We start from the raw sequence: 27198 nt of genomic DNA, 5'->3' as shown, positions 1-27198 counted from the left end.
AAAAAACTGAATGAATTAAAATATGAAGAAGAATATCCTCTGCCAATCGAAATTCTGCCTCTCCAACAGTACTCTTGTATAATCTATACTGACAGATTTGTACAGCATTACAATGTAGATAATAAATCCTACAATGCAGCCTGCGCGATTGTTAAAGGTCGCTGGCTCTGCGGTAAATTCAGACCGAAAATAACAAAAACGGAATCACTGAGAAACTGCTCGGCTCAGCGAGCTGAAATCAGATCTTTAAAGATGGCGCTTGAAAATGCCGAACGTGAATTCCCGACACTAATAGTGTGCGATTCGCATTTCTGCGTCAAATCTTACAATAATGATTTGCAGAACTGGGTTCAAAATGATTACAAAGATGACACAGGTGCCACAATCAAGCATAAAATGCTTTGGAAACAGGTAGTTCTTTTACAGAAAGAACTACAAAAGACTCACGTGGTACATCTCTGAGTCATCAACGTGATGGCGTTCACGTTGCAGGAAATTCATTGGCTAATACAGCCACAGTGGAAGCAACTAAACCGGCTTCCGTAGCCACGAAAAAGCGTTCAGAAAAATACATAGACGGGGAAACCATGCTGGCGGTAAAAACGTCTTCAAAAGGCAACTGTGCAGCACTACCTGTGAACTATGCACTCAATTATACATACGTAATTGATGCAAACTCTGTTCCTTGTGCTCGAATCCCTGGAGTGGGGGATAGGGTAATTCCAAACACGAACCGGAGAATCTTATTAATAGCAGACGCACACATGGGTGAAGGTCCAAGGCACAAACAGATGAAGGAATCTCTGACAGAATTACAATCAGAATACTGGTGGCCGGGGATGAGCCTGCAACATTATAAATTTGCAAAGAGCTGTCCAGACTGCAACAGAGACCGCAGTAACGAGCCAACCGGAGTAATGCCATGGCCATTTCTGTAGGTAGCATAAGGCTATCTATACATGAAATCCAGCGTCATATTAATTTCTTTTAAGACTATATTCACTTAAAAATTTGGCCCCAGCGCTCGGCTGACGCCAGAACTGTTATAAAAGATTTGCGAGTCTTTATCGGCACATACGCAATTGCCATGCTTCATTCTGACCAGGGTCCTGCTTTTAGCTCTCAAGCTTATAAGGAGGCCATGGCCAGCATGGGCATTGGGTTGCAGTTCTCTTGTCCCTTCCATCCTGAGGGAAACGGGGTTGTGGAAAGAAAAAACCGAGACATAAAGCAATCTATAACGGCAAAGGTATTAGGTTCGGGTGATGGGTGGGTCCAGCATTTAACAAGTGTCCAACGTAGTCTTAATACCTGCCAAGAAATTCTCTAAAAGGTTTCAGCCCGTACGAACTATTGTTCGGAACTAGAATGTATGTTCAGGACTTAGATAGTCATGTTTCAGTGGTAGAAGATAAGAAAAAATGCTTTGACATCAAAGATCGTTTGGCTGTTTTACAGGACTTAAATAAAAAAAGAAAAGCCCTGAGCAACATAAAGTTAAAAAAGCAGCCAACAACCACTGAAGACACACCACCTGTCCCAGCAAGACCTGTCTGGATTCCAAAGATTGGGGATCTGGTCAGAGAGAAAATAGCGGTGAAGAAGGAATTTGGGCCTTCTTACAGAAAAGCAGTACCTGTCTTAGCAATCAACGGAACAAGATCAGTTGTACTACCGCCCCTTGCTGGTAAAAAAGAGAACCGAGTTGTATCCATCGACCTGGTAAAACCACAATCATGTGGCCAATAATAAGTAGTAGGCCCAGTGGACTCCCAAGAAATAGCAGAATACCAAAATTTGCTACAATCCAAGAGGTTCAAACTGAGAGACTAATCACATTTGATAAACCTGCAGTGAATAAAAAAGGGGACTATGCAACAACAATGCCATGGAACGTGTGCCTCTTGAAACCCAAATTGAAACAGTTTGTCAAGAAACACCAGTCTACAATGATGTAACATCAGAATGTGCTAATGAAAGGCAAATTGAAAAAACAATTCCAACAATTGACAGAACTGCATCTGGCTACTTCATCAATTTCGATAACTTTTCTGAAGATCAAAGCGAGTCTGATGTATCGCCAGCAACAAAGACTTTTAAAGACAAAGCAACATAACTCTTTCATCAACTCAAAGAAGCATATCTAAATGCACCATTGATTGTATATTGGATTGTAGTAGGGGTACTCATACTCCTACTCTGCCTAATTTATTACAGTACGATGGACACAGCAAGTCAGAACATCAACTTAGTTCTGAAGCCACACAAGTCATCTCACATCGAGAAAAGAGAACTATCATCAGTGAATGTCACAGCCATTCCAATACCCGGCGGGGTAGTTTGGGACAAAACAGATTACGAAATATATGGACCAGTCGAACACTTGAAATATCCTCATCAGTTTAAGGTTTCATTAAGTGACTTTGTAAAACCAAGTACATTCTCTGATAATTGGGACTTTGAAAGCATAAATAATATGATGTCAGATTTAGTTATGTCAGCAAAATTTACAGAACATGATTATTTGCAAGGTTCATCAAATTATGAACAGATGTATTGTTATACCCATTATGCAGACCACTATTTGCATACATCTGCTCAACCTAGAAATGTTTTTAAATATAATCAATGGGAACATTGTGCAAATCCACCTAGAAGCAGTTCAAAAACATTCTATGAGAAATTCCAATACTTCTCAGGGTTTAACACAAGTGATGCAGAAACATTTTATTATAAGCTGTTAGATAAAACAGGGACAAAAACCATGCTGATAAATACAAAATTGATCTATTCGGAAACATTTTATGAAAAAATTATTACATTTGATTTTGATTTCTGGAAAAACAACATTGAAACAAAAAACAACTGGGGTACAAAAGATTGGCAGGTACAAGGCCTAGAAGCATTATTTCGAGCCTTCATGATACCAGAACAAATAATGTTCTTGAATGACACCATTCAACAAACTACCTGTTTTGGCCTAGCCAAAATCAAAGATTTAAACAAACCATCTATTCCAAAGCCAATACCTGATAACACAACCACAGATATTGAGATAGACGTATCCAAAATTTTACATCAAAACAGAACACATCCTGATTGGAAAAAGTGGTTAATCTGGCCAACAGACACACATAAATGTCAAGATAGATTCCTGAACAAAATACAGGGGTTAAAAATGACCAGACCAGACCCGAGATACTCCCAGAGACAACATCCAGGGATAGTAACAACATACAGTGTAGGGAAACTAGGCCTTGAATGGCTACAAACATCCACACTGGCACAAATTAAGCAACACTTGTCTTTACTTAAAGATGGTGCTGACTTGCGCGATTTCATAATGGGACCACGCAAACAGCGTCAAAAACGTTTAATAGCAGCCAGTATATACGCTGCTTACAACGAGGCATGGAAAGTGACTCAAATTGAGACAGCAGAGAAAATACGAGAAATTGATCGTATTAATTTGGAAAAATCACTTTCTGTTGTGGACAACGGGTTAATGACTCTGTCCTCCAGAATATATTCACTGGACAGTATTGTATCATCTGCTATAAATATAATAGAGCAGGACTTGCTAATGTTACAACATGGTCAGTCCCAATTACGTTCTATTGTACAGCTAGGCTGGACGTTGCAAAACCTGCATTCAGGCTATGTGCCTTGGCGTTTAATCAACACAACGTCATTGTTCTCCATCTTTAACCTTACTGATAAACAAATCAGTTTGGCACAGAAAGGAGCAGACTATACGATTCTGAGCATTGAAAAACTTGAGAGATTACCATTGACAATGTCAGAAAGACCTGTCATTGAATGGATAATACACTGGATTATCACAATTCCGATAACAACTTTCCAATTTAAAAAATGCCAAGAGTATATACCAGCAGGCCAGTATGAAAGGTTGGGTAAAGGGTACATTAAGTCAACATGGAAATTACCTTATACACACACATGTTATAGTGACAAAAACCAGAATGTATTTCTTAGTGGTAAGAATTGTAAACAATCACTAAGCGGTAAACATCTGTGTCAAGGTATTAATTTACATGGGGCCTGTGAGGGGACTTCAAATAACCTTTCATGCCACCAGGACGGCACACCTGCAACACAGATAGAGCCATTCTTTAGACAACTTTCTAACGGGAGTTACGTTCTAATAACGGACCACAGCTGTTGTGGCATGGTGCCAGGGAAAGCATATCTCTTAAGCGTTAGTTCCATGGTCACTTGCTGTATGCAAGCATTGTATCCAAACGGCCCTGGAGACTCAGAGGCGACGATTTGGCCTCAGTTGAATATCTCTTCTATACGAATTGACACTTTAAGCAGAATGAAGTCTGTGCTTTTACAGACAACAGTGCCCATCATGTCATCAAAAGAAACGTATGATCTTCAAGTTGCAAGGACAACGGCAGAGATACATACACTTTTATCAACTAATTGCCCCGTGCATTTCGTAGAAATGCTAAGCCAAATCCTAAATATGTCAGATGCCAGTGGTATCTCAGATGTATTTAAGACAATTTTTTCGGGACTGTTAACACCCTTCGAAGCAGTCCTGGGCATCTTTCCCAATTTTGTCCATTCGGTTTTTGGTGGCCTACCACTACTTTTGGGACTTGTAGCAGGAATCTTATTTTTGACTCTTCTGCTACGATATGGCAAGCCAAAACGCAGACATGACTCCGGCATCGATGGAAGAAACGATCCTAGCAATACGCTACCGGGACCGCATAACTAAAGTCCTTGGATTAGCCCGGCTATGAGATCTGAATATGACCTGGTTTCTTTCATTCAGACCTATATGGCAGAACTGCATCTTACCTGTGTTTCAATGTATGCTAGGCGGAGAAGAATGCGTGTTAGACACCTGTCTTACACTACAATCAGCAGTACCAATGGATATCGATACTTTGCTAAGTCCTGTGACGGCTCATGCATCCTGTTGTCCCCAGCGGTTACCAATCCTGATGACGGCATTCGTTGAGACTCCTGCACTACGATTAGGTGGTGGCAGTGAAGCAAGGAATGAGAGCAACATCACCCAGGTAAGACCTTCTGTGAGCATTGCTGATCCTGAAATCGATGATAGCAATCATTTTCACGACTGCCCGGTTACAGCATTATCATCCTTGGTCGAACTTTCACCTGAAGCTGTAGACAGTTTTTTTGCACATCTATCTGAAGTCATGTTCTCCCCTGAACCAAAAGAATAACTTTTAAGCCAACCGGCACACAGCGTTCCCATGAACTCTGAATTCGGCCTTCAGCTTTGAAAAACAAAAGCTACTGAAAACATTTGGAACTATATTTTCCCCTGAAACGAAATTATTTTTTTCCAAAAAATTCCATAATATTTACTTTTTGGCACGTGTACTCTGCTCACAGTGGAAATATTCATAAAGAACAGAGCTTCTATTTTTAGCTAATCTAGAGACAATATGTTACCGCAGCCTCTAGCATACTCACAAGCAATTTCATTTATATGTGATGAAATAGTCTCGACCTTCCTTTCTGTAAATTAAGAGACTTTTCATGTGTAATTCTCGCAAATTGTTCAACTGAATATATATGCAAAATTATTTTTGAATGATTACACTGCTTAAAAAAACGTACAGTACCTATAACGTTCCGTGTATTTCGCACACACCATTTCGAATGCAAAATGTATTTTGGTGTGGGTTGGAATACACATGCATCTTTATTGCTTACGTTTTTAGTAATTGATGGACATAAAACCGTGGAGTGGGTGATGTGTTTTATTTAGGAACCCGATTCAATATTGTGACCTTATGCCCCTATACGGCTATAATCAATAAATATCCCTATAATGGCATAATAATCAGAGCCATATTTCAGTAAATCGCCTCTGCAGTCCATGACACAGCAGAAGCTACTTCCTTAGATACCTAGAGAGCACACAGAGTTCTTTCGACACACCAAACCCCCAGCAACCTGGGAAAGCCCTGCTTGCTTTGTTTTGATTTGTAATAGAACTCCTGCGAGCACTGTAAGAACGACCAGTTCTTAGTGACATCTTTATTGACGTCTTATGTCCAAACCTTACGTCAAACTCGGCACCTTTCAGGTATAAATATACCAACGTTGCCGTATGCAAACACAAGGTGGTGATTCTGGAGCAGAGCAGCTAATCTACTTTCTGAGAGCCCAGCAGAAGCGAGAAGCCCACGGACGCTGCCCCTCCTCTTTGACGCGCTGAGAAAGACGCTGTCTTTTCTCCTGCCGAGAAAATCCAGCTCCGGCGTTTCCAGCCTACCCTTGCGGGTGACTGGGATATCAGGTCCTGAGAGGGAGATACCAGACCTCCTACATTCTATTCCCAAGGTACAGTGCTGACTAAACCCTTAAAGAGAATTCTTGAACAGAGCCTTGGCAACAAACCTACTTAACTTAAACTGCTACTTACTTACTCCTTCCCACGTATTAGGCTTAGGTCAGGTACACCGGGGTAAGCTTAGTTTAGAAGCACCAGTTGAGCACGTTAGCCTATGTATATATGTATATATATATGTTTTATCCATTTTAAAGCGTCTTATGGCTAAGAAACCCTATCAATGCTTTTACAGTATTATTTCATAATACTCCTTTTACTGTACGTACTTTACTTTATAACAAGACTTGCAATTGTGGCAATTCATTTCTCTTGCATGAGAAGGAAGACTGCTCAATAAATAATACCTTTTATTGAAAACGCCTGTCTCTCCATTCTCTGCACCCTGGTGAAATTAAATATGCACAACTGACTGAGTGAAATAGCTGTCTATTGTTTCACACGACTCTAGAGATTGACTCTTATTCTGAGGGAGCAAACTTGTCATGTTTATGCGGTTGTCGGAAGCTGAATCCCTTCTTGTCTGAGCCAGGGAAGCTGATCACTTCCTATTCAGTCAAGAAAGTTTCCAGTGACCTCTGAGGTAGCTGGCGCAAACCTAAATTAAGTCTAACATAGTCAGTAGAGACCTAGAAGATCTCAGTCCTACGTCTAAACTGCTTTTTATGTTATTCCAATGCGCAGGGCCTATAGGGAAAATAGGAACTAAACTACACTCACTTTATCACTGAACATCTTGTTTCACCATCTGCCAGTGCACAAGACGCAAATGCATTTAGTCTTTGCTTCTTTCCTACGATTTGACTGAGTGGCACCTACACCATTAGTACTGGCATCTATGGTGAGAATGGTATGTCTTTTAGCGTCAAACTGCAGTGAAATAGGGCATTAACTATTTTTGTTTTTAATGGTCACAATGCTTCTTTCAAGATTTATCCCAAATCAGGAAAACTTGTGAAATTCTTTACAAATTTGGAGTCATACTATGACAGACCTAAGAAAGATTTAACTTCATCTTTACTATTTGGAGATGGGGCATTTCTAATGGCATCAATAAGATCATTTTTAGGTTTGATAAAGATACATCTTTAGATAAGACATGACCTAAGTATGTGACAGATCCTAAATAAATTTGCCACTTTTACTCCTTGATTGTTAGACCAGCATCTTTTTGTTTTCTTAAAACTGTTTGAAGAATCTCAGCTTGTTCTTTCTCAGTGTTACCATGAATCAAAAAATCATCTTGGAAGCATAAGACATTATCTTCAAACTTTACTGCATTATTCTTTGAAAGACGGCGGCAGTAGCAGATGTCACTTCAAAAGGCGTCCTACAAAATCAATATGCTCCAAATGGTGTGATATGTGAAGTTAATAATTTTCTGCCTGGAGAGAGTCCCACAAGCAGATGAAAGATATATAACTGAAAATAACTAGCCTAGCTCAGGGGTGTGGAATTTAATAAAATATCTACTTGTCCATGGTGCATGTTGTTCATAAATCTACTTGTCCTGTAACAAAATACAATTGCCCCTTTGGTGTCATGTAGTGGGTTGACAAATTATGGCAGCAATCTCATTATATAAGAGTTCTGATATGAGGGTCAGAGGCCTCAAAAAGTAAAAAAAAACATTCTACTGCCAAGGGTCTGAATTAACTAGGGTGACTTCATTCATATATTTTGGGGTCCTGTTTGATGAGAAGGGCTTGTGGGTCCCGCAACGGAAAGCAAAAAAGCTTGCTATGGCAAGATCTACAGCAGCTCTCCTTGGTTTTGGACAGAGACTTGGGGCTAAGCCAATTGAGGCTATGCTTAACATCTACAGATCGAATGTATTGCCATCACCAAGTATGGTTCTGCAATCTGGGGCTATAAGCTGGAAGGAGCTTTACAAATAGTGGAAAACAATTGTTTTAGGAATCTGTTCTCAGTTCCGCAACCCACTCCCTCATATATTATTCACCAAGAATTAGGTTTTGGCTCTGTATCCATTCCGATAGGTCTGGCTCCCCTTGTATGTTGGCTCACGATTTGGACTAATCCTGAATTGCTGATGAATAGAGATTGTTCGGGATTGCTTAGCCATGGACAGAACTAGCTGCTTACCATGGCTACAGTATGTAAAGTTACTAACAAACAAATGAGGACGTCCTGATCTCTTTGACTCCCCAGACAATGACAGGAAAGAGGACCTGCTGTGGGTTAAAAACATTTTCTACACATGATGTATATGGAGAGAGAGGCCAAAGAGATAATGAAACCCATGGTACGAGCCTACCTTTTGTTAAAAACATTTCCAGCAACAGAACCATACCGGAAAGTAGTAACAAATCCATACCATCGCTTTCTTTTAATCAGGTTTTGTTTTACCCTTCTGCACTGTATTTAGACGAACCGCAGGATTGGAGCAAGGTGAAAGATTTAGGCCCTTGCACATGTGATAAGTTTTCCACCCAGGACACTATGCACTTTATTATGTTCTGTGACCATTTTCATGAAAGCCGTAGAAAGTTTTTATTGCCAATTTTAAAGGGAAAAGGTCTTACTCAGGTACAACCGGCATTAATGTAGCTTCAGATGTTCATTGACACTAGGGAGATTTTTTATATTACTCGTTTTTTAGTCGCTGCTGCCAGGGAAAGAAAAACAAGGCATATTATGACCAGTAAAGTGCTGCTGTTTTTTTTAATCAGGAAGAAAGATATTTTATATGTTTCCCCTTTTAACTGATGTGTATCATTTTATGACTTGACTGTATATGAATTACTGTTTATTTATGATTGTTCCTCTTTTTTAAGAAGAATCTACAAAGATACCTTTGTCCAGTTTTATACCAATCAAATCTAATTTTTATGGCGTCTGATATTATTTTAACATGTTTATGTCTTGTGGTGTTGTATATGGCATTTGTTTGTGTACTTTATGGATTAATTAACTGAATGAAGTGGATTTGACTGACTGGCCGATATAGCCTCTCTGTTTATGCAAGGGCTCACACCATAGTAGTGTTTGAATACTTGCAATCCCCTTATGTTGCTAGATTTCTGCAGATCCGCAAACTGGGAATGACGGTAGTGGTAAGCAATAGTTCCAGGGTTTAGAATGCCCTTTTTAGTCTGTGCAAACCTATTAACTTGCATGTTTTAAGGGTTTTCAACAACTCTTCAATAATCTTTTCCCATCTCAAGAAATATACTCCTGACAATAGCAGACGTAAACCGTTTTCCACAGTTGGGGAAAAAAGTGGTTGGAGGGAACTTGCAAACACTCAGATTTTCGCATGAGCAAATCTACACATGCATATTTGCTCATGCTAAAATGCAGTTCACAAATATTTTCTAGGAGTACTGTTTCTTGTCCTACTTCTGTAAGTTCTTTAGAATTCAAAAAAGCCGTATAGCTGCACTTCATGCAAGGACATATCCCAAGGGTGCACTTTTGCAACTTTCTTTAATAATTGGGCCCTTAATTTGGTTTGGCATTGACCGAGATCTTTTGTGTTTATTAAAATTCTGTCTCTCACTCTATATTGGCTGGCTTCACTGTGAGAGACCGCATTCTGCTCTTTCACAAGGAGTATATCGGAACACAAAGTAGTTTTGTTCAGTGCCAGTAACTACTATGTGAGAGTGTGCTTTTTGAGACCAATCTATATTTACTTTTGCCAATGTTTATTATAATGATGAGGGCCCGGAAGCTCCCACACCAATGAGGTTTTACAAAAACCATGCCAAAACCATTGACAAAACTAAAAAGCTGACCACCAATTTCAGACTTACTGGCTGTGCCAATTGTTATTTATTTTTTTATTTCCCATAATCTTATTGAAACTGGCTACATTATGAATATTTTGGGAAATACTAGCATGCAGCAACATGTTACTAAATGATGCTGCAAAGAAATGGTACCTACAATTTTACAGTAGTTTAGCAACATGTTTTTTTTCCTGCTTAATTTTTTAAGAACATTTTATTTTGAAAGCAAAGAATCATCAATCTTTCTTTCAAGCTTCTCCAAATATTTGCATCAAATCAGAGAGCATTCTGGGAGCTTTATACATAGTCTCATATTGCTAAACTTTGAAAACCTGTGTGTACACATGTTTATACTGGAACCACTGTCAGTAGTGCAGTCGAAATTTACAACATTTACTTAGAGCGCTCACCCTGATAATAAAGGCTTTCAATTAATGGACCATAACTACAAATTTGAACAATAATAACATATGGGCCAAAATATTACCTTAACTGCAGACAGTGCCCTTCCCTGATGCACAATATGGTAGTTAAACTGGCAGCCAAAGGGTTTGTGCTGCAGGGGGGTTTGGCCTACTTGTCCCAAGGACAAAATACACATGAAAATGTATTGCCCCTGACCCCACACAATATGTCCGAGGCGTTGAGCTATAGGAATTCCACATCCCTGCTCGCTATTCATACTTAACATTTAATTAATTTTTAGTAAAGGTTGATGGTCACCCATAGGAAGCATTACGGTCTCTAAGACCAATGCATATCCATATTGATTGCGCACCTGCCTTGGGAGCAATATTTATGGGTGAACCCCAATCTGTGCTTTTTATAGATTCAGTCACCTTTTGTGGTTAATTTCTCTAAATCTTTCATCATAGGTACCTTCATCATAAGAGGTATAGACCTGCGTTTGCGTGCAATAGGTATAGTTTTGTCTTTTAATTTGATTTTATGTTGGAAATTCTTGAGATGCCCCAGTCTTTTAGTAAATACTTCACATTTTTATTTTCCATACACAGATCTTTCTACTACTAAGACTGCTCCCTCTAGAGTGGGGTCAAGTTTAAGACATAGTTCTCGTTGATGTCTTCAGCATAAAAGGTTGGGTCCTTCTTGTTGCCACTTATCTTTCCATCCTACTGTACTTCTATATTTTTTAAAACATCTTCGCCTCTTCCAACCTGTGAATAGGGCCAGAGTAAGGTCCATTATAAATGCAATATCATCAATGTATGTAAATGTGTAAATGTATTTGAGCTTATATAGCGCACAGCTACCCACAAAGGGTTTCCCGGCGCTTGCTTAGGGAACCCGTCCTGGTATTCCCCTGTGAGATAACCCCGGCAGGGTATCCACAAGGTGAAAGCCAGGCATCCCGCCGCGAGGGGCCGTTGTGGAGATTAAGCAAGCTATTGCCCAGAGTCGCAGAGTGTGAACCCGTGAGTTGAGAAGGCACCGGAGCGAGAATTATCGAGTCCGTGGAATTTTTGAGCCCAAGACCCGCCGAGGCGGGGAATTGAACCCTGGTCCAGGGCCGATCTCTGCTTCCGGGTCTGCCGCCTCTAACCCCTGAGCCACACTTCTCCACTAAATCAATCAAATGATCATGTCCAAGTGGGTTTATCACACTACAGTACTCTTCAACCCTCCTCATTCCCCCAATCACCCCCCACCAGACTCCCCCGTCCATAATCATCCTATGGTACTTCTATCTTTGAAGGAAATGTTCATTGAGAGCATCCCCTCCAAATGTATAGGGTCGAATAATAGCCCACTGGATTAATATCAGGTTGCAGGAGTGCATATTGTACCTCATCAAAATTTGCATCAAAACGTCATTGTCAATAAAAGTGAATGGTGAACATGAATCAGAGAAAACACTGAGTTTTTTGATTATCTATCTTGATTCACAACTTGGTGGGTTTACCTTATCATGTTTACTGTTCACTTGGAAAAGAGATTAATTTTGATCTTCTTCATTGTTCACTAAATTATTTGTAGTTTTGTGCCTGATATCCTTGTAGACGTGCAAAATGACCTCTCCTGTTGCACTTCCTGCATAAGGCATTCTCTGCAGGACAATTGGGTTGTTCAGTAAGTGATCAACAAACACTAACATATCTGAAACACTTAAACTTATTCTCGTGATAACTTCTTTCCTTACTATTGATACATATATTTTCTTTTCCATTCTTTAAATCAATATTTTTAATGTGTTCCTTGACTTAATTAACTTGTTCAATAGTTCATTTCTTTCACACAGTCAGCTGTATGCTCCACACTCTTAGCTAAATCAACAGCATGTTTAAGATTAGGATTCTTAGTTAAAAGCTTTTCATGAATTCTATGGTTGTTATTACAACTCACTAGTTGATGTCTTATGAAAGAATCAGACAACTCTCCAAGTTCACAGTTGTTGGCTAAACCTCTTAACACAGCAATATAATTCCCTTCTTTTTCGTGTTTGCCTTGGATTCTATAAAAAAATGTTTGTCTTTCCAATACAACATACATTTATTTTACAAATTGCTCTTATGATTGTTTTCGCTTATTTGAATACACATCAATGTCACCTGAAACCTCTACATCTTCTTTCCCAAATTATTTAATAACATGTTTCTTTTTTCTAATGGGTGAAATTGAACCACCTCCAATAATATCAATTAGATAGGATTCAACCAATTTTACACACTATTTCCAAGGTAATGTTGGTTCATCTCAGAATGAGGAGGGGGTTGACTCATACTTGCTTCAGCCTTTTAACAATACAAAGTAATGCACCAAGAAATATTAAACAATGTAAAAACTAAATACTAATAGTTATATACTAGATGTTAAACACAGACATAGCAAGCACAGCATAAAATATGGTAGTAGTACAAATTGCATGAGAAGACAGTGAAACAAAATATCAATTAGAATAAAGCAGATAATCAGAAACCCAAAGTCTTACTGTTCTTCATGCAAGATGTACTAGCAATGCAGATGTAAATCTTGGTGAGAGTAAACTTTGTATTGTTCCAGTTCCCCTATGAGGTACCAGGGAAGATATTGTGCAAGAAGTAAAAGGCACTGTGTTGGGACGGGAAGTCCTCTGCATGTCTCTGGAGAGAGTGCTTCCTCTGCTTTATGCTAATTTCAAGGCAAGTCAATCAAAGGCTACTGTATGGTTTCTAGATCCCTACCTCAGTGAGCATGACAATCACACATGTAACCCTGTTTACATGGATTGAGAACCTAGAGCTTGGCTCTGAGGTTGAGGGGGCATTTCTAGTGCACCCCTATTTTTCAGAGAGTGGTTACTGCCTTCTCTACCCAGGCTGTGGTACACTGACAGTGGTGGCAGCAATACATCAATAGTCAGGAGGGGTGAGTCACTAGCCACCATCCTGATCAAGTCTGTGCAGTCTGTCTCTTGCCTGGGGTCCTGTTGCCTTTGTCTACCTGACGTGTGCTTGAGATACAGTGGGTATACTGGGGAAGAATGGTGATTTGAGCCAGTGTGTGGAATACGAGCTGTTCTGCTGGACATCCCAGCTACCCCGTGCCTTTTCCCATTTCCTTGCAGAAGCCTGGTGGGCTGAGTTAGACACTCAGCTCCTATCTGGGTTTAGCTGCACTGAGTCTGCTAAGAGGAACCCCCCTCCCCCTGGTCAGTGCCTCCTGGTCTGGAGTTAATTAAAATTCCTTTTTAGGGAATAGCACAGGCTGGTACCAGGAAAGACAGCAGGTCATCTGTGCATGCTTTGGTCATGCATTGAACACGCCATGAATGGTTTGTGATTGGAGGTGTAATCAGGATGCAAAAGTAGCAGACCCTCTGATTGGATGAGCTTATCAATCAGAGGTGATAAAGGTCTGGCCTGAGTGGTCAGCTGTTGTGTTAGACTGGTTTATTACTGAAGAGACGGCCACTCCAGGCTCGTCCAAAGGAAGCCAGCCATGTTCCGCAGTGTGAAGGTAAGAGATAAGACACTTGCTCACTGCATCTGGAATTTAAGGAAGTTTTCTCTATGATGGATGGATTCTGCTGCCAAGAGTTCAATGAGGAACCTGGGTATCAGCAGCATGGGAGAAGGCCAGCTGTGAGACTTGTGGAGCGGGCGCTTTTGAACAAGGAAATTGCAGACAGCTGCGCAAGGAGAAAAGGAAGCTTGCAGCATGTCAAGAGAGCTGGTGTGGATAGGAAGCTTGCAGCACATCAAGGGAGCTGGTGTGGAAAGGAAGCTTTCAGCACATCAAGGGAGCTGGTGTGGAAAGGAAGCTTGAGGCACATCAAGGAAGCCAGAGAAGGGGAAGATTGATTCTAGTGCTTGAAGGTGAGATCAAATCCCCTCTAAACTTCTCCTCTCCGCTGTGGGAGCCTGTACAAGCAGTAAGTGGAAATAGAGACCAGTGAAACAGGCCACCACCTTTCTTTTTGTGATCTCTGGGGGTATCAGGGTGAACTGGCACACTGTCCAGTAACTACCCTCCTACAGCTAGCCAATGGCTACTGAACTAGTGGGACTCCAGTAAACTGTGCCAAGACATCAGGCACCTGTGATCAGATCCCTGACGCCACTAGAGCAGTGTCCTCACTCAGGGCGGGAGGGCACTTCTGTTGCTTTGGTTGGAGGTTATGGAGCTGATCAAGAACCTTTGACTTCACATCATATACTGAAATTATATCATTTCAATACAAAGATTGGTATCAAGGCTATAGCGTATGAGTGCAACCCTGTGCAACATGGTCTGTAATATGCAATGTTAATTGTGTGTTTTCATGTTAACAGTGTTTTTATAGTGCTTGGCATCTAGGCGTTATAATACTGTTTTGGGTCAAAACTCTTGCCCAGAGGGTTGTAGAGACATTTAGTTTTCACTGTGTATCCTAGTTTTATATGTCGTATAATTCTCTTGAATGTATTAAAGTACTTTTCTTTTATAAAAAGTAAAGCACTGACTGGACATTGATTTTATCAGTTGGTAGTGTGGTGTGCATTGTATTCTGAATGTCTAACCTCACCTCACCTCACCTCCTTGAGTAAGCCTTGCATTGCTCTGTCTCGCTACCCTGAGAAAGTCAAGTGCAGGAGAGGAGTTATTGGTTATCTAGTTTTGGTCCACTATTACTGAGGCCCCAGGACACCAGTGGGGAACCCTTCTGTTGATGCGATTGGAGCGCAGTAACCCCTGAGTGCCCTGGTGCCCAGGAAGCGGGGTCTAACACACTGTTAAGAAAACTGAAAGCAATCGTTCCTTTACCAGTGAAAGTAGAGCCCTAGTATTCTGTGGATTTGCTGATTGCGGATTCACAAAAATGTGGAAAAAAGAAGGAAACAGTCCCCGCCTTCTGAAAGATGTGAAGCAGGGGTAAACAGTATGCATACACCACTCATGAGTAGAGGGGCTTCATCATAAGCAGGAGACGAGAACCCTTGTGTAGCTTCGTGCACAAACTGAACTGTAAAGTAGCATTAAATGTTGAAGGATGAAAGTGACAGCAATCCAAACAAAAGCACAAATTGTTATGTCAAGTAAACAATAAGGAAACCGACACAATAAGTGTGCGAGCACACACACAAAGAACTCTCATAAGATATGAGGAGCAGCAGGAGAGTCCAAATAGCTACACTTCGTCAATGCACACACGACAAGCAGAGAAGGAACCACAGCTAGGTAGCTAGGAGTACATGAATGCTACAGACGCGAGTAGCACTAGGGGACTCAAAGGCTCCAAACAGTACACGCTAATAGGGGCCGCAGACGATTTTCAGCAGAGCTGCCGACTTTGAAGCTGAGAACCAGGTTTGTGTCTTGGCATCAGGCCCGGACTGGCCGTTGCGGGCACCGGGCAATCCCCCGGTCGGCCGCATGGGTGGGGGCCGGTTTTGGGCCCCAGGAGGCCGTTTTTGTTACAGGGCCGTTTTTTGCAGCATAGCTGCAAAAACGGCCCTGTAACAAAAACGGCCGAAAACCGGCCCTGGCAATGAGTGCGGTCGCACCCCTAACACCGCCCCCCCCCCCGCCCTGCGGGAGGGGGGGCCGGCCGAGCACTTTGCCAGGGCCGGTTTCGGTTCCCAGTCCGGCCCTGCTTGGCATTGGCTCAACATCCTGTGATTCTGGGCAAATCACTTAATCTCCCCATTCCTAAAAATAAAATGAGCGTGTCCTTGTGTAATGTAACTGGTGCTCATGTAAAGCGATCCAATACCGTCGGGTCGAGGTAGCGCTATTTAAAACTACAAAAAAAAAGGAAGATGAGAGCCGAAATAATTCCTCAAGCAGAGACAAGGAACTCATCTTCATCTGTCATACCAGTCAGCAAGAAATCCACAAAGGAATGATCTTGTACATCAGAATTGGGCTTAATAGCCTTCACAGTACTGTCAGCCTAAGCCTCAGGGGTGATGTTGGCTCCGTTGAAATCTTGTCGCCATTGTTATATTGATGAAACCGAAATGAAAGCTGGAGTCCAGATGCGATGTGGTGAAGGTATTTATTCCCAGACAATATCAATGCCGTCTCAATCTCACAGAAGGCAGCAGCTCCACTGTCCTAACTGTCAAATACAACAATGCGAAGGGAACAATAGGTAAGAAGAGAAAGAGAGGTTGGAAGAGAGGGATGGAATACAATTTACCATCGGGGCCCAAAGGGGGAAGAAGGAATATATCATTTATTTATTTCCACTGAAAAAACAAAGGTTAAAGAGACGTTATAATTACGTGGAAATGTCAGTTAAAACATCGGATTCAGAATTTTTAAAAAGCACTGAAATTCACCAGTTATATTTAAATGAAGTAACTCACATCCTGAAATAACTATAACGTGTGCCCCCGCCATGCACAATGTTATCATAAATTATGTCATAAGTGATGTTATCAATGCTGTCATTGAACATGTCATGAGTGATATGTGAGGGTATAAGCAGTGCATGGCAAAGGGGGTCCCACATGCCCCCTCCCCATAAAAAAAATAGATCCTGCTCATTTAAATGACTTGGGGAGAGGGGGTGCACAATCCCTTCCCCATATAAGTAAATTCTGCTGACCACCCCATGCTCTGGCCCACACCGGGGGGCTTCTATTTTAAAAGGTCACCTTTTTTAATTTTTTCGGGGGCTCAGCGGAGGATCTGTGGTACAGTTATCAAAGAAGTTTGCAAAGGACTTCATGGCCTCAACAACTGAAATATATATATTTATTGAGGAAAAAATGCAACCAGAGCTTGGCCGAATGGAACAGACAAATCAGTAGTGCCTACTGCCCTTTCTTTAGGATGATGTGAGTCACTAAGGGCCTGATGTAGAATTAGGCTGGCGGGGCACTCCGTCACAAACGTGACGGATATCCCCTCCGCCATATCACAAGCGCATTATATCCAATGGCACTTGTAATATGGCAAGTGAGATATTCGTCACATTTGTGATGGAGTAACCCATCCAGCGAACTCTAAATCAGGCCCTTATTGAAGAACCTCTTAGATTTAAGTGAATAGGAAGCCCTGGCAGAATTGCAAATGGCCATGCAATCTTGTCAGAGGCTCAAATGACCACATTGGATATGTTCAGGAGTTAGCTGCCAAGCTCAATGATGGTAGGTTCAAATGTAGAATCTTACCCTTGAACTTGTGAAGAAGATCCAGTCAGCAAGGCAGTTCTTGTGCGACTGTTCCGACAGGTGAAGCAGAACTGGGAACCACCACTGTCTTGGCCATTCTGGACAATGAGAACCATTCTGATCTTGTAATAAATCTTGTAATTGACAATGGCTGCTGGAATCAAGGAAACTGGAGGAAATATATTAAGGATTTTCCCTAACCAGTCTATCAAAACAGCTTTCACCTTTAACTCTTGTTTACCCCATTTGTGAAGATGTCTGAAGAAAACCCTATACGTAGAGGGCATTTTTAAGATGTTTTTTGTCTATAACACATGTGTGATACTCCTGAACATTCTGGTAAGAGCGTCTGCTTCGGCATTCAACTCTACGGGGAGGCTATGGTGATTTGGATATTCCTGGTCAGTAGTCATTTCCAAGTTGCGTGGGCCTGCAGAGATAAAATCCTCAATCTCATGCCTGTTCAAGAGGTACATTATTCTTATATTTCCCTTTTGAACAAGGAGGGAGTGTGCCATGAAAGTAGAAAGAGTTAAAGAAAGTTGATGTGGTAGGACATTTTATTCTGCACCATGTGCTTTGAATATGGCGATGATTCACATGCACAGCCCAACCTGCCAGAGAGTCATCTGTCACGCTTTAGGGGGTAAAAATCGGGCATGAACTTCAACAGATTGTTCTATTTGTGTAAGCATGGGGACCACTAGTTGTTGAAGCAGTCTTTTGTGGAGAGTGGTGTTGGGAACCAGAAAGATGCATGAGACCATGGAACCTAGAAGAGAATAGACTTGGTTGGCTGTCGGATATTTACGTTTCTGAAGAGTCAGGCATTTCAGCAGGAGGATAGAAAACAGTCTTTCCTTCAAAGGAATTGCTTCTGCACGTTGGGTGTCCAGTACAGCCTCAGTTAGTGAGTGGATTGAACATGGAGTCCGGATTAACTTTAAATGACTGTAGTCATAAGCATTGGAGCAGGACTTCAGTCAGATTGAAATAAAGATGAACTTGTTGGGTAAAAGAGCATCGAGAAATTGTAGATAAAATCCCCACCCTTCACAAATGTGCTAATGCCATGACCTATGAGAAGGGTTTTGGGAGCATGCAAGGTGGCCATCTTTGAATGGGCTTCCAACCTATTCCAAGATGGCCACAAAGCGCGAAGCATATGCGCACATTAAACCACAAGGTTGACCATCTCTGAATAGTTCTGTAAATCTTTGTTACAAAAACATTCAAAGACATCTGCCTGTACCTTCACACACATCTGTGTGCACAGGTGGCCATTTTGCTAAAAAAACTTAATAAACATTTACAGAAAGATTTAACAAAACACTTGTAAAATCAAGAGACTGGAAGCCAATGTCAGATCTGTAGGCTTTGCCCGACTGTTTCAAAACGTATCTCCCTATTTAATTACTCAGTGATTGCTTCTTCAAGCAATCTGTTTCCAAACAGATGTACTTCGTATAAAATGATCTGAATTAGTAAACCATTACCACTTACCTCTTTCTGAGCAAGAAGTGCCTGCTCCACCTCGGCCATTTCTCGTCTCTTTTCCAACATGCGGGTGGCAGGAGTTAGGAAGTCATCTTCCCTCTCTGGCATTTTTCTAGAAGGTACGAGAAAAATACATGTTAAGTTTAAATCAGCTGTTCAACTTGTTTGTTCTGATTAGTGGTGGAATTGCTTGTGCTTATTATTGGTTTAGTGAAGGCGTGGGGTTGTGGTATTCCATGTCAGAGGAGTACCATATGGAATACCAATGGGTGGAGCAACACAGACTGAAACAAATAGACTTTAGTTAGTCAGATTGCCATTTTTGGAATATTGCGGGTTCATCTGGCTGGCACACTAGGTTATGCTTTGTGAAGGGAAGTGTTGCAAAGTAAGAATCTTCAGGAAGTCAGGTTGTAGGTTCCAGGTATATCTTTATTAGTAGTTCACATACAGGAAGCTTGAGGTAGAGCCAAGATGTAAATAGGCATAAAGTACGTCCCACCAGGAGCAGTATATCCTTACTGCGCAGCCTGCTGACACCAACTGCCTAACCTCGTGCACCCAACATTCTATGCAGTCATCACATTCCAACACATTCCTCACATCACTAGGCTGAACAGCAGGAAAGGGGTAAAGAAAGAAGAAGGGCTTGAAATAACCTTACAACATGAAGCATATGCCATTGCCTATTGGCACGAAGGGCTGTGTGGTTTATGCTGGTTTGTTGAGGAGTGTGATCCTGTATAAGTGTCCAAAAATCTATGCCTTCCTGTCCATGTGTTAATGCCTTCTGGTCCTGGCAGCTGCTTGCTCATTGAGCCAAAATCCTTGTCTCAAAGTATCACTGTTCAAAACACTTTGTTCATGTTTCCTTGGTCCATTCTTGTCAACCTACCCCATCTTCCTTATCCCAAAGCCCATTTCTTCCTCTTCTAGTGTTTGTTTTTGTTAAATATTTGTATTGGGTTTTTTTGTACAACGTAAGAAGATACAAGCATGTACCATACCTTGTAAAGTTGTAATAGAGGTGTTGTGCGAAGAGTGGAGCCTTCCGCTTCCAAGAGGCCAGGGAGAGTAACAGGTGTACAGGGGGAGAGACCAGGGGAGAAACAGGGGTGAGGGAGCAGGCAATGAGGCTAGATAAGGGGTTCGGAGCAACTGTCGTCCCATGCTCGCATGACTGGACCCATAAAGGTGGGCTAAGGAGCATTTGCATGTTAAAGGAAGTGGGTGAGATCTACTGTGCGGGAGTTGCGTCCGTGTCAGCTGTGGGCAGGGTCGAATTGTAATTGCAATTAAGCCAGGGTGGCCCTAAAAAAAGTGGCCCACATTCGCAGATCATGCCTATTTATGAAACATCATTTGGCTAGTCTGATTGGACAATTTGTTTGGGAAATGTTTGGTAACCTAAGCATTTTAAAGCCTATATAATCAGTATGATTGGTGAAAACGAGAAGCGCTGCATTTTGGCCAGGGAGGGTTGAGGTGAAATAAAATGTCCCAGGGACCAAAATACATGAGTTGGCTAGGGTTGCCACCATGCAGTTTTATTACCAACATGACGTGTATTTTAATATACTGGCAGCTGCGAAAATGAAGAAAATCACACAGTCTTTATTATAAACTCTGATCAGTATGTATTTTAAACAGTCAGCGTAAGGTGAAAGCTCTTTAAAATTTGTTCTAAACGTGCTGTACTCATCCGTGACTAATAGCTAAACTAAACAAAGATAGAAAAGCCATGATAAAATACAATATGGATACCTTTATATAAGGAGTGCTCTCTAATTATTATTCCCTGGCCCTTGCAAAATCTGATAACATGAAGAAATTGCTGTTTTTTTTCTAATTGCTTTTTTATAGTTTTTTATAGGGTGAACTTGGCGCTAGGGCATTCGAGCATTTTACATGAACACCTGTTACACTACACAAGATCAAATACATTTTTACTTCAGGCGTTTGGAGATTAAGGGCCTAATTATGATGTCAGGTGGAAAGCCATCGGACAGCTTTCTGGAGGCTTTCCGCCCGACATCATAGGTTTACGTCTGACCACCGCATTCCAATACTGGCAGTCGGAGGGAAACCCGTAGGGGAATTCCGCTCCACTTCGGACGGGCTCACAGAGCCTGTCGGCCGGAATAGTAATCCCATAACCATGGCAGAGCCAGCCTTGTCTCCACCGTAGGGATTACGATGTTGCTTTCCACCTGCCCTTTCATGGCAGTCCGTCCGCCAAGAAAAGGCAGGCAGAAAGTAACTTTGGGGGCCCCTAATAGGGCCCCTTCCGCTCCTGGCCCTCCGCCAAGGGGCGGCCCCCTGAACATCCCTGCACTGTGTGGCATGCACCGTAATGGGCGCAGGGAAACCCTCAGGGTAGCTGTTGCGCCATATAAATGCAATAAATAAAAAATAAAATAAATGTTGCCTCCCACACAGTAAAGGGATGTTTGAAAACAAATTTTTTTTAATTGTAGCTTGTGCTGCTGCCCTTTTCCATCCGCCGCACAAGCTGCAATTGAAAAATGGGTGTTTCTGACCGCCCATGGGTGGTCGCATCCTAATTCAGTGGGTGGAACCGCCGACTCATAGTCTGGCGGTTCCATTGCGTTATACTCTGCTCGCCGTCTCTTCCTGACATTGCTGCTCTAAGACTTACCTCCTCCCTGCTATTCGATCCCCAGCTTCTCCTCCCCGCTTCTTAATTGGTTCAACCCCAAGACAATGTGTACTCTATGAGGTTATCTCAGGACTCGGGGACTACCTCAATGCTGCTCAGCACAATTGGACTTCAGAACCTATTATGTAGAATCTTGCTTTATTGTATCAACCCCAAGACAACGTGCACTCTATGAGGGTATCTCAGGACCCACGTACTACCTCAATGCTGCTCAGCACACTTGGACTGCCGAACTTATATGCTGAATAATGCTTATTGTATGAATCTTGCTCAAAAAACTGTTGTGAAGCGCTCAGATACCCCTGGGTCGGGCTAGCGCTATATAAAACTCCCTAATAAAATAAAATACAAATAATAATAAAATAAATAAATGGTGTCAGTCGGACAATAGTCCAACCAACATCGTAATTAGGCCCCAAGTGGTTTGCCCAGAATTACAATATGCTGAGCCGATGCTGGGACTGGAAGGGTTTCTCACTTCCAACATTAGCAGGTTTGGCTGTAACGCCACCTCCTTTTTAGGTCAATAAAAGCTTAATAAAGGTTGCCTCTCAGCGAGGTCTATGAAAATACAAACACACGCTCCAGGAAGGCTTCTCTTACATCACTCTCTCCCCAGCCCTCCATAGCCTCAGGGCATGGCCTTCGGGGAAGGGTCAAGAAAAAGGACATAGCTACTGCAGATCCTGCAGGGGGAGGGGGTCTTTGTTGTGGATGGCCCATCACCAGAAAATCAACTGGCCCCCCTAGCAAGACCCCAGCTTACTCCCACCATCCCCCACACACTATTTGCATTTGATGGCCTGGCAAGGAAGTTGTCAGGAGCAAGACACTGCTTCTGGGCCAAGCCGTCCCCACAGGGGCCGCAGTAAGAATGACCAAACAAATGGAGCAACACCTGTCCCCCAGTAAGGCAGATTGTCCCACTTACCACCCTTGGCTGCCCACCACAGCCTGAAGTGCGATGGATGGCCTGGCAGGGGAGGAACGAAGTAGAGGCCATAAGGCACCAACCCATCGCTCAATGCCCAACTGCCCCCCTTCCCAATCCGACCCTGGCTATTGGTGCTGAATGTGGCTAGTAAAAAAGCATGTGCTGTGGGCCTCGCCTAATGCATTGGGAAGCAGAAAAAAGGGTTCACTGAAGGCTTTAAACAGGGTGGAGGTGACACGCTGCGAGTACTGTCTTAGGGGTGCAGTTAGGAGTGGGTAGAATTGTTGTCCATCACCTCTTGGAATTGGAGCAATAAGGCATCCAAATTTTCTTTCTGTCTCTTATTCTGGGTCAACAGCTGATGATGAAAAATAAGTCCTAAAAAATGAGTGCAGGTTCCTTCACCTGCAACAACCTACATATATTAAGCACTGACCTAGTTGGAATTATTGCTTCATGGCCCAATTCCATGTCAATGGGGTATTACCAGAGCCTAGCAAAACCAAAGGGGATGATGAACGTAGTGTTGAACATTGCAAGCAAAACAAAGGGAGAGGCAGGGAGATTAAGGAACACTCTCTTGGTCCCCGGTTTTAGATATATAACAAAAGAGAGGTTATATGTGTCTCAAAAGCCACAGAGACGGAGTCAGGTCAAGAACAAGTATACCAACCCAATTTAGGTGGATAGGAAAGTCCTCACACACCGACCTAGTCAGTGTCATGCTTCATCATAGGGCCCCACCTCGGAGGCCGAGTGCCTCCTCGGTGTGCTACGACGCCAGAAGACTGAGGAGCAGGTTGTGTGATAGGGCGTGCAGTGAGGAATATAAATAAAAGTGTCTAAAGGGTATCTCAAAAAATATTGTATTAGTAGATCCCTGCAACACGATTAAAATTGGTCTTATGTGTCTGAATTTACAGCCAAAGGTAATGAATTGGTTTAATTCAGAGTATTAGTCAGTCAACATGTTTAGCCATGGGGAGGTCACTGACCTTTGGTCCATTGATCCCTCCTATGGAGTACTTTTCACAGTGAAGTTTTTAAACCCCCCCAGAAAGAGAACGATACCTCGGCCCATCTGCATCTAGGAAGGCCACTCAGGCACCCACTGGGCCGCTGGTGGCATCCTAACAGCACAGACAGCTCCCAGACTGCCCAAAAAAGCAGGTCACAGGTGGAACTCAGCTACCGGCCCTTTGGGCATTTCCCAAGTGCCCGCATTACCAATCCGACCCTGGCCAATACTGAGGGTAGAGGGCAAACGGCGGGAACAGCATAGTGCAGGGTAGTGGCTAACTCGTGGGCAGGACAAGAGGGCTGACCCGGCCCGTATGTTTGTGTGTCCAAAGAGTGGAGCACTCACAGAGAGTGGACAGAGAGGGCACCTTCTGTGCCATGAGACCAGGACCCTGGATGCAGGGAAGGAGTTGTGATGGAGCAAGACCTTGCCAGCATCCATCTCAGTCTGGCCATGATGGGGTGACAAAGAGCAGAGCACCTAGTTGATTTCTAATAAAGGGCATGGTTAGAGGTATGAAAGGGCAGGGAGCATCAGAGAGAAGAGGGGCTAGGGAGAAAAAAGAAGGTGAAGAGGCAAGAAGGAAATTACCTTATACCCGCAAACCACTGCATGCACACAATGGGGGCATGAGTGCCTCATGTGAGTCACTGTAAGTCACTGGCCATCTGCTGAGTCACGTCAGGAAGGGCCAGCGATCCCAGCAGTGGGGTATGGGAAGTAGAAGAGCCAGTGTATCTGGTATAGTCTTTGGATGCTGCAGTGTGCAGTGATCTTGGGCTACGAAAGGCTGCTGTGGCCTCCAATGACGACTGCCAGTCTTTGTCTCTCAACACTTCCTCACTGTGCACTGTCCCATTTGCGCTGTTAATATTCTGTGCCTGCGTTTGCATCACGGCAAAGCCAGGGCACCCGGGAGAGGGGGAGGTCTGAGCTTTGAATCTGCTCTACCCAGTCTCAGGCCCTGCTAGGATCATTGAAGAAGTGGGATTTATTGCCATTGATGACTTGTAGCCTCACCAGTAAAAGTAGAAAGTATGTGAGGCCCAGTTCACACATCTTACATTTGCCAGGTGTGAAAGATGCACATTGGCGCTCTTCCATGATGGAGTAGTCCGTAAAGAGCATAATGTGTGTGCTCTTGATTGGCAACAGAGAAATCAGTTGTGCTTCCCATAGCAACTCATCTCAGTCTCTGTATTGCAGCCGTCTTGCCACCAATGGACGTGGCGCCAATCGCTTACAGGTATTTTCGCCAGAACCCTATGTGCCATTTAAATTTAGCAAAACAGAGAGAGTTTGCCCACAGGCTTGAAGTTTTTTATTTCTTTCTCTAGGTAGAAAGCAGCATCATGGTCATCTGCTTCCTCTGCCAGGCCCACCACACAGATTTTGTTCCTGCAAGAGTGTCCTTCACCATCCTTTGTCTGTTCCTCCAAGGGGCGGACACAGTTCTGCAAGTCTGTGAGTAGCTATTGCATTTCCGTTGATTACCGATAAGCTCCCCAATGTTTGTCTCTGTATGGGAGACTATGTCAGATAGCTTTCTGTGATCATGCTGGTGCAGGCCTGCATACACAGTTTCTATCTTCTGCTCGAAAGTTGTTCTGGAGTGTTTGAAAGCAGCCAATATGAAGCCTAACTTGTTAAGACTCCCACAAGAGTGGGCGGAGATGCAGGAGGCCGGCCAGTGGTCCCAGTGTTTGAGATGCAGTCGCTGAGCAAAGCTTCCCCATTGCAGCGGGCCGGCAGGGTAATGGTGTCCACTAGCTAAGGATAAGATGACGGGTTGGACAATCCAGGCCAGGCCTGCTTACTGGCGCTACCTCATAGGCAGCTACGCCTGTAGCACGAGTAGCCCGGGGCCCAGGGGTGACCCAACTCCAATAAGCACAGCAGGAAACTCAGGTGATCAGAGACAGCATATGGAGATCATAAGTCCGGTGGAGTGTATTCCAAGGGGGAAAAGCTCAAGGGCTGTCATCTCGACGGATCCCAGCCTCCAGCAGCCCAACAGCGTTCAGGCTCTGCTACAGGGGAGTGGGTGAAGTCTGTGGTGAGAGGAGCAAGGAGGTGTTGCTGCCAGGACAGGGGTCACGCTGCTCAAAATGGAGAGTCCAAAAGGACTATGGTCCACAGCACTAGCGGCTGGAAGCCGAGGTAGGACCAGCATTAAACAGCCCAGTCTAGTCGTTCCAGAGGTTGTGCTGGGCCCAGGGGTGCCCAAATTGGCACTGTGTTCAGTACGTCTTCTCCCCAGTGGCGGCCTGCATGGATCGGAGTTGGCAGGGCAAGTGGCAGGGGGTGGTGGTAATAGGGTGTAAAAAAGAAAAATAAACGTACCTTATAGCAGCGTCTCTCCTAAACCTCTCCTCCGTGTTGGGCCGGAACAGGACGCACTCAGGCTCCCCTAAGCCAATCACAACACTGCAAGGCTTATGAGGCCTCACCCTTCGTCTGTCTCAGCCCAGCCCCAGATGAGGAGAAAGTTAGGATAGGGGCATCTCAGTCCAACATCCCAGTTAGGAGTGCGACGCTGTGAGCAGGATTGCGGTACACCCGCCGTCAGGATAACTCTGGATATTAAGGCATTCAATCGGAGCCGGGAGACTACGGGTCTACCATATTAACTCGTGTATCCACGCCCCCTTGCTTTTCTCTTCTACTGTTTGCATCTACCTGTCAACAAATTACTTGTCGCCTTGTTTCCCTGTTTGTCTTTCCTGTCCCTGGGTTGCAGAGTTTCTTCTCAAGATGTCTGAATCTTCCTGTAACAATCTTCGCAGGTCATTTCTCCCGTGTTTCACAACTTCTCATCCGAAGTACATGGTGGTGTCACCCTGCCACTGTGTCTCTCAGTTCTTCATTCTAAAATACTTACGTTTGGATAGAAGTCTTCTGTATGGCTATGAAAAGCTCTGCTACCCTTTTCTGTTCATTTTGTGCTCTGCTTTATGTCCTCCTGAGTCGACTCAATAACTCCCATGCTCACTGTAAATGTTCCACAGAAAAGAAAAGCTCTTCTGGAAAAAAGTATGTCAAAGTTCACCCCAACCATTGCGAAGAGTTACTCCGCCCATGCATTAGGCTTTGAGCTCACTGGCAGTGAACTACAGGTGAACAGGCCTTTTTCCTACTCTCCAGAGTAAGGGTCCGCCCACTGCCCTATAACTAGTGTCTTGGCCTCTCTTCCTACATGTAACAAGTGTGTTGTTTGGCAAGAATGTTTCAGGGATGCTCATACTGTCATTTATTCTGTAAACTGTGTTTGATTAACAATATATGCTTCTCCCCTGTACAGTTGCAGCCCAGCAAGCAGAACTCGGAGGCAGATTTACTACTTCTGGCA

The 27198-nt window shown here is 43.1% G+C and overlaps 1 protein-coding gene across 1 annotated transcript in view; it reads right to left on the bottom strand.

The window, feature by feature from the left end:
* CFAP73 (cilia and flagella associated protein 73) overlaps positions 1-27198 on the bottom strand; it is a 144486-nt gene that overhangs the window by 94465 nt on the left and 22823 nt on the right. Inside the window, exon 2 of the mRNA XM_086943243.1 lies at positions 19221-19326. Within this exon, the coding sequence (XP_086799369.1) occupies positions 19221-19326 (106 nt within the window). The remainder of the gene's footprint in view (positions 1-19220; positions 19327-27198) is intronic.

The sequence above is a fragment of the Lissotriton vulgaris genome, chromosome 11, assembly GCF_964263255.1.
Source record: "Lissotriton vulgaris chromosome 11, aLisVul1.2, whole genome shotgun sequence".
NCBI lineage: Eukaryota > Metazoa > Chordata > Amphibia > Caudata > Salamandridae > Lissotriton > Lissotriton vulgaris.
The sequence above is the reverse complement of the archived record's forward strand: the minus strand, read 5'-3'. Positions and strand labels throughout refer to the sequence as shown.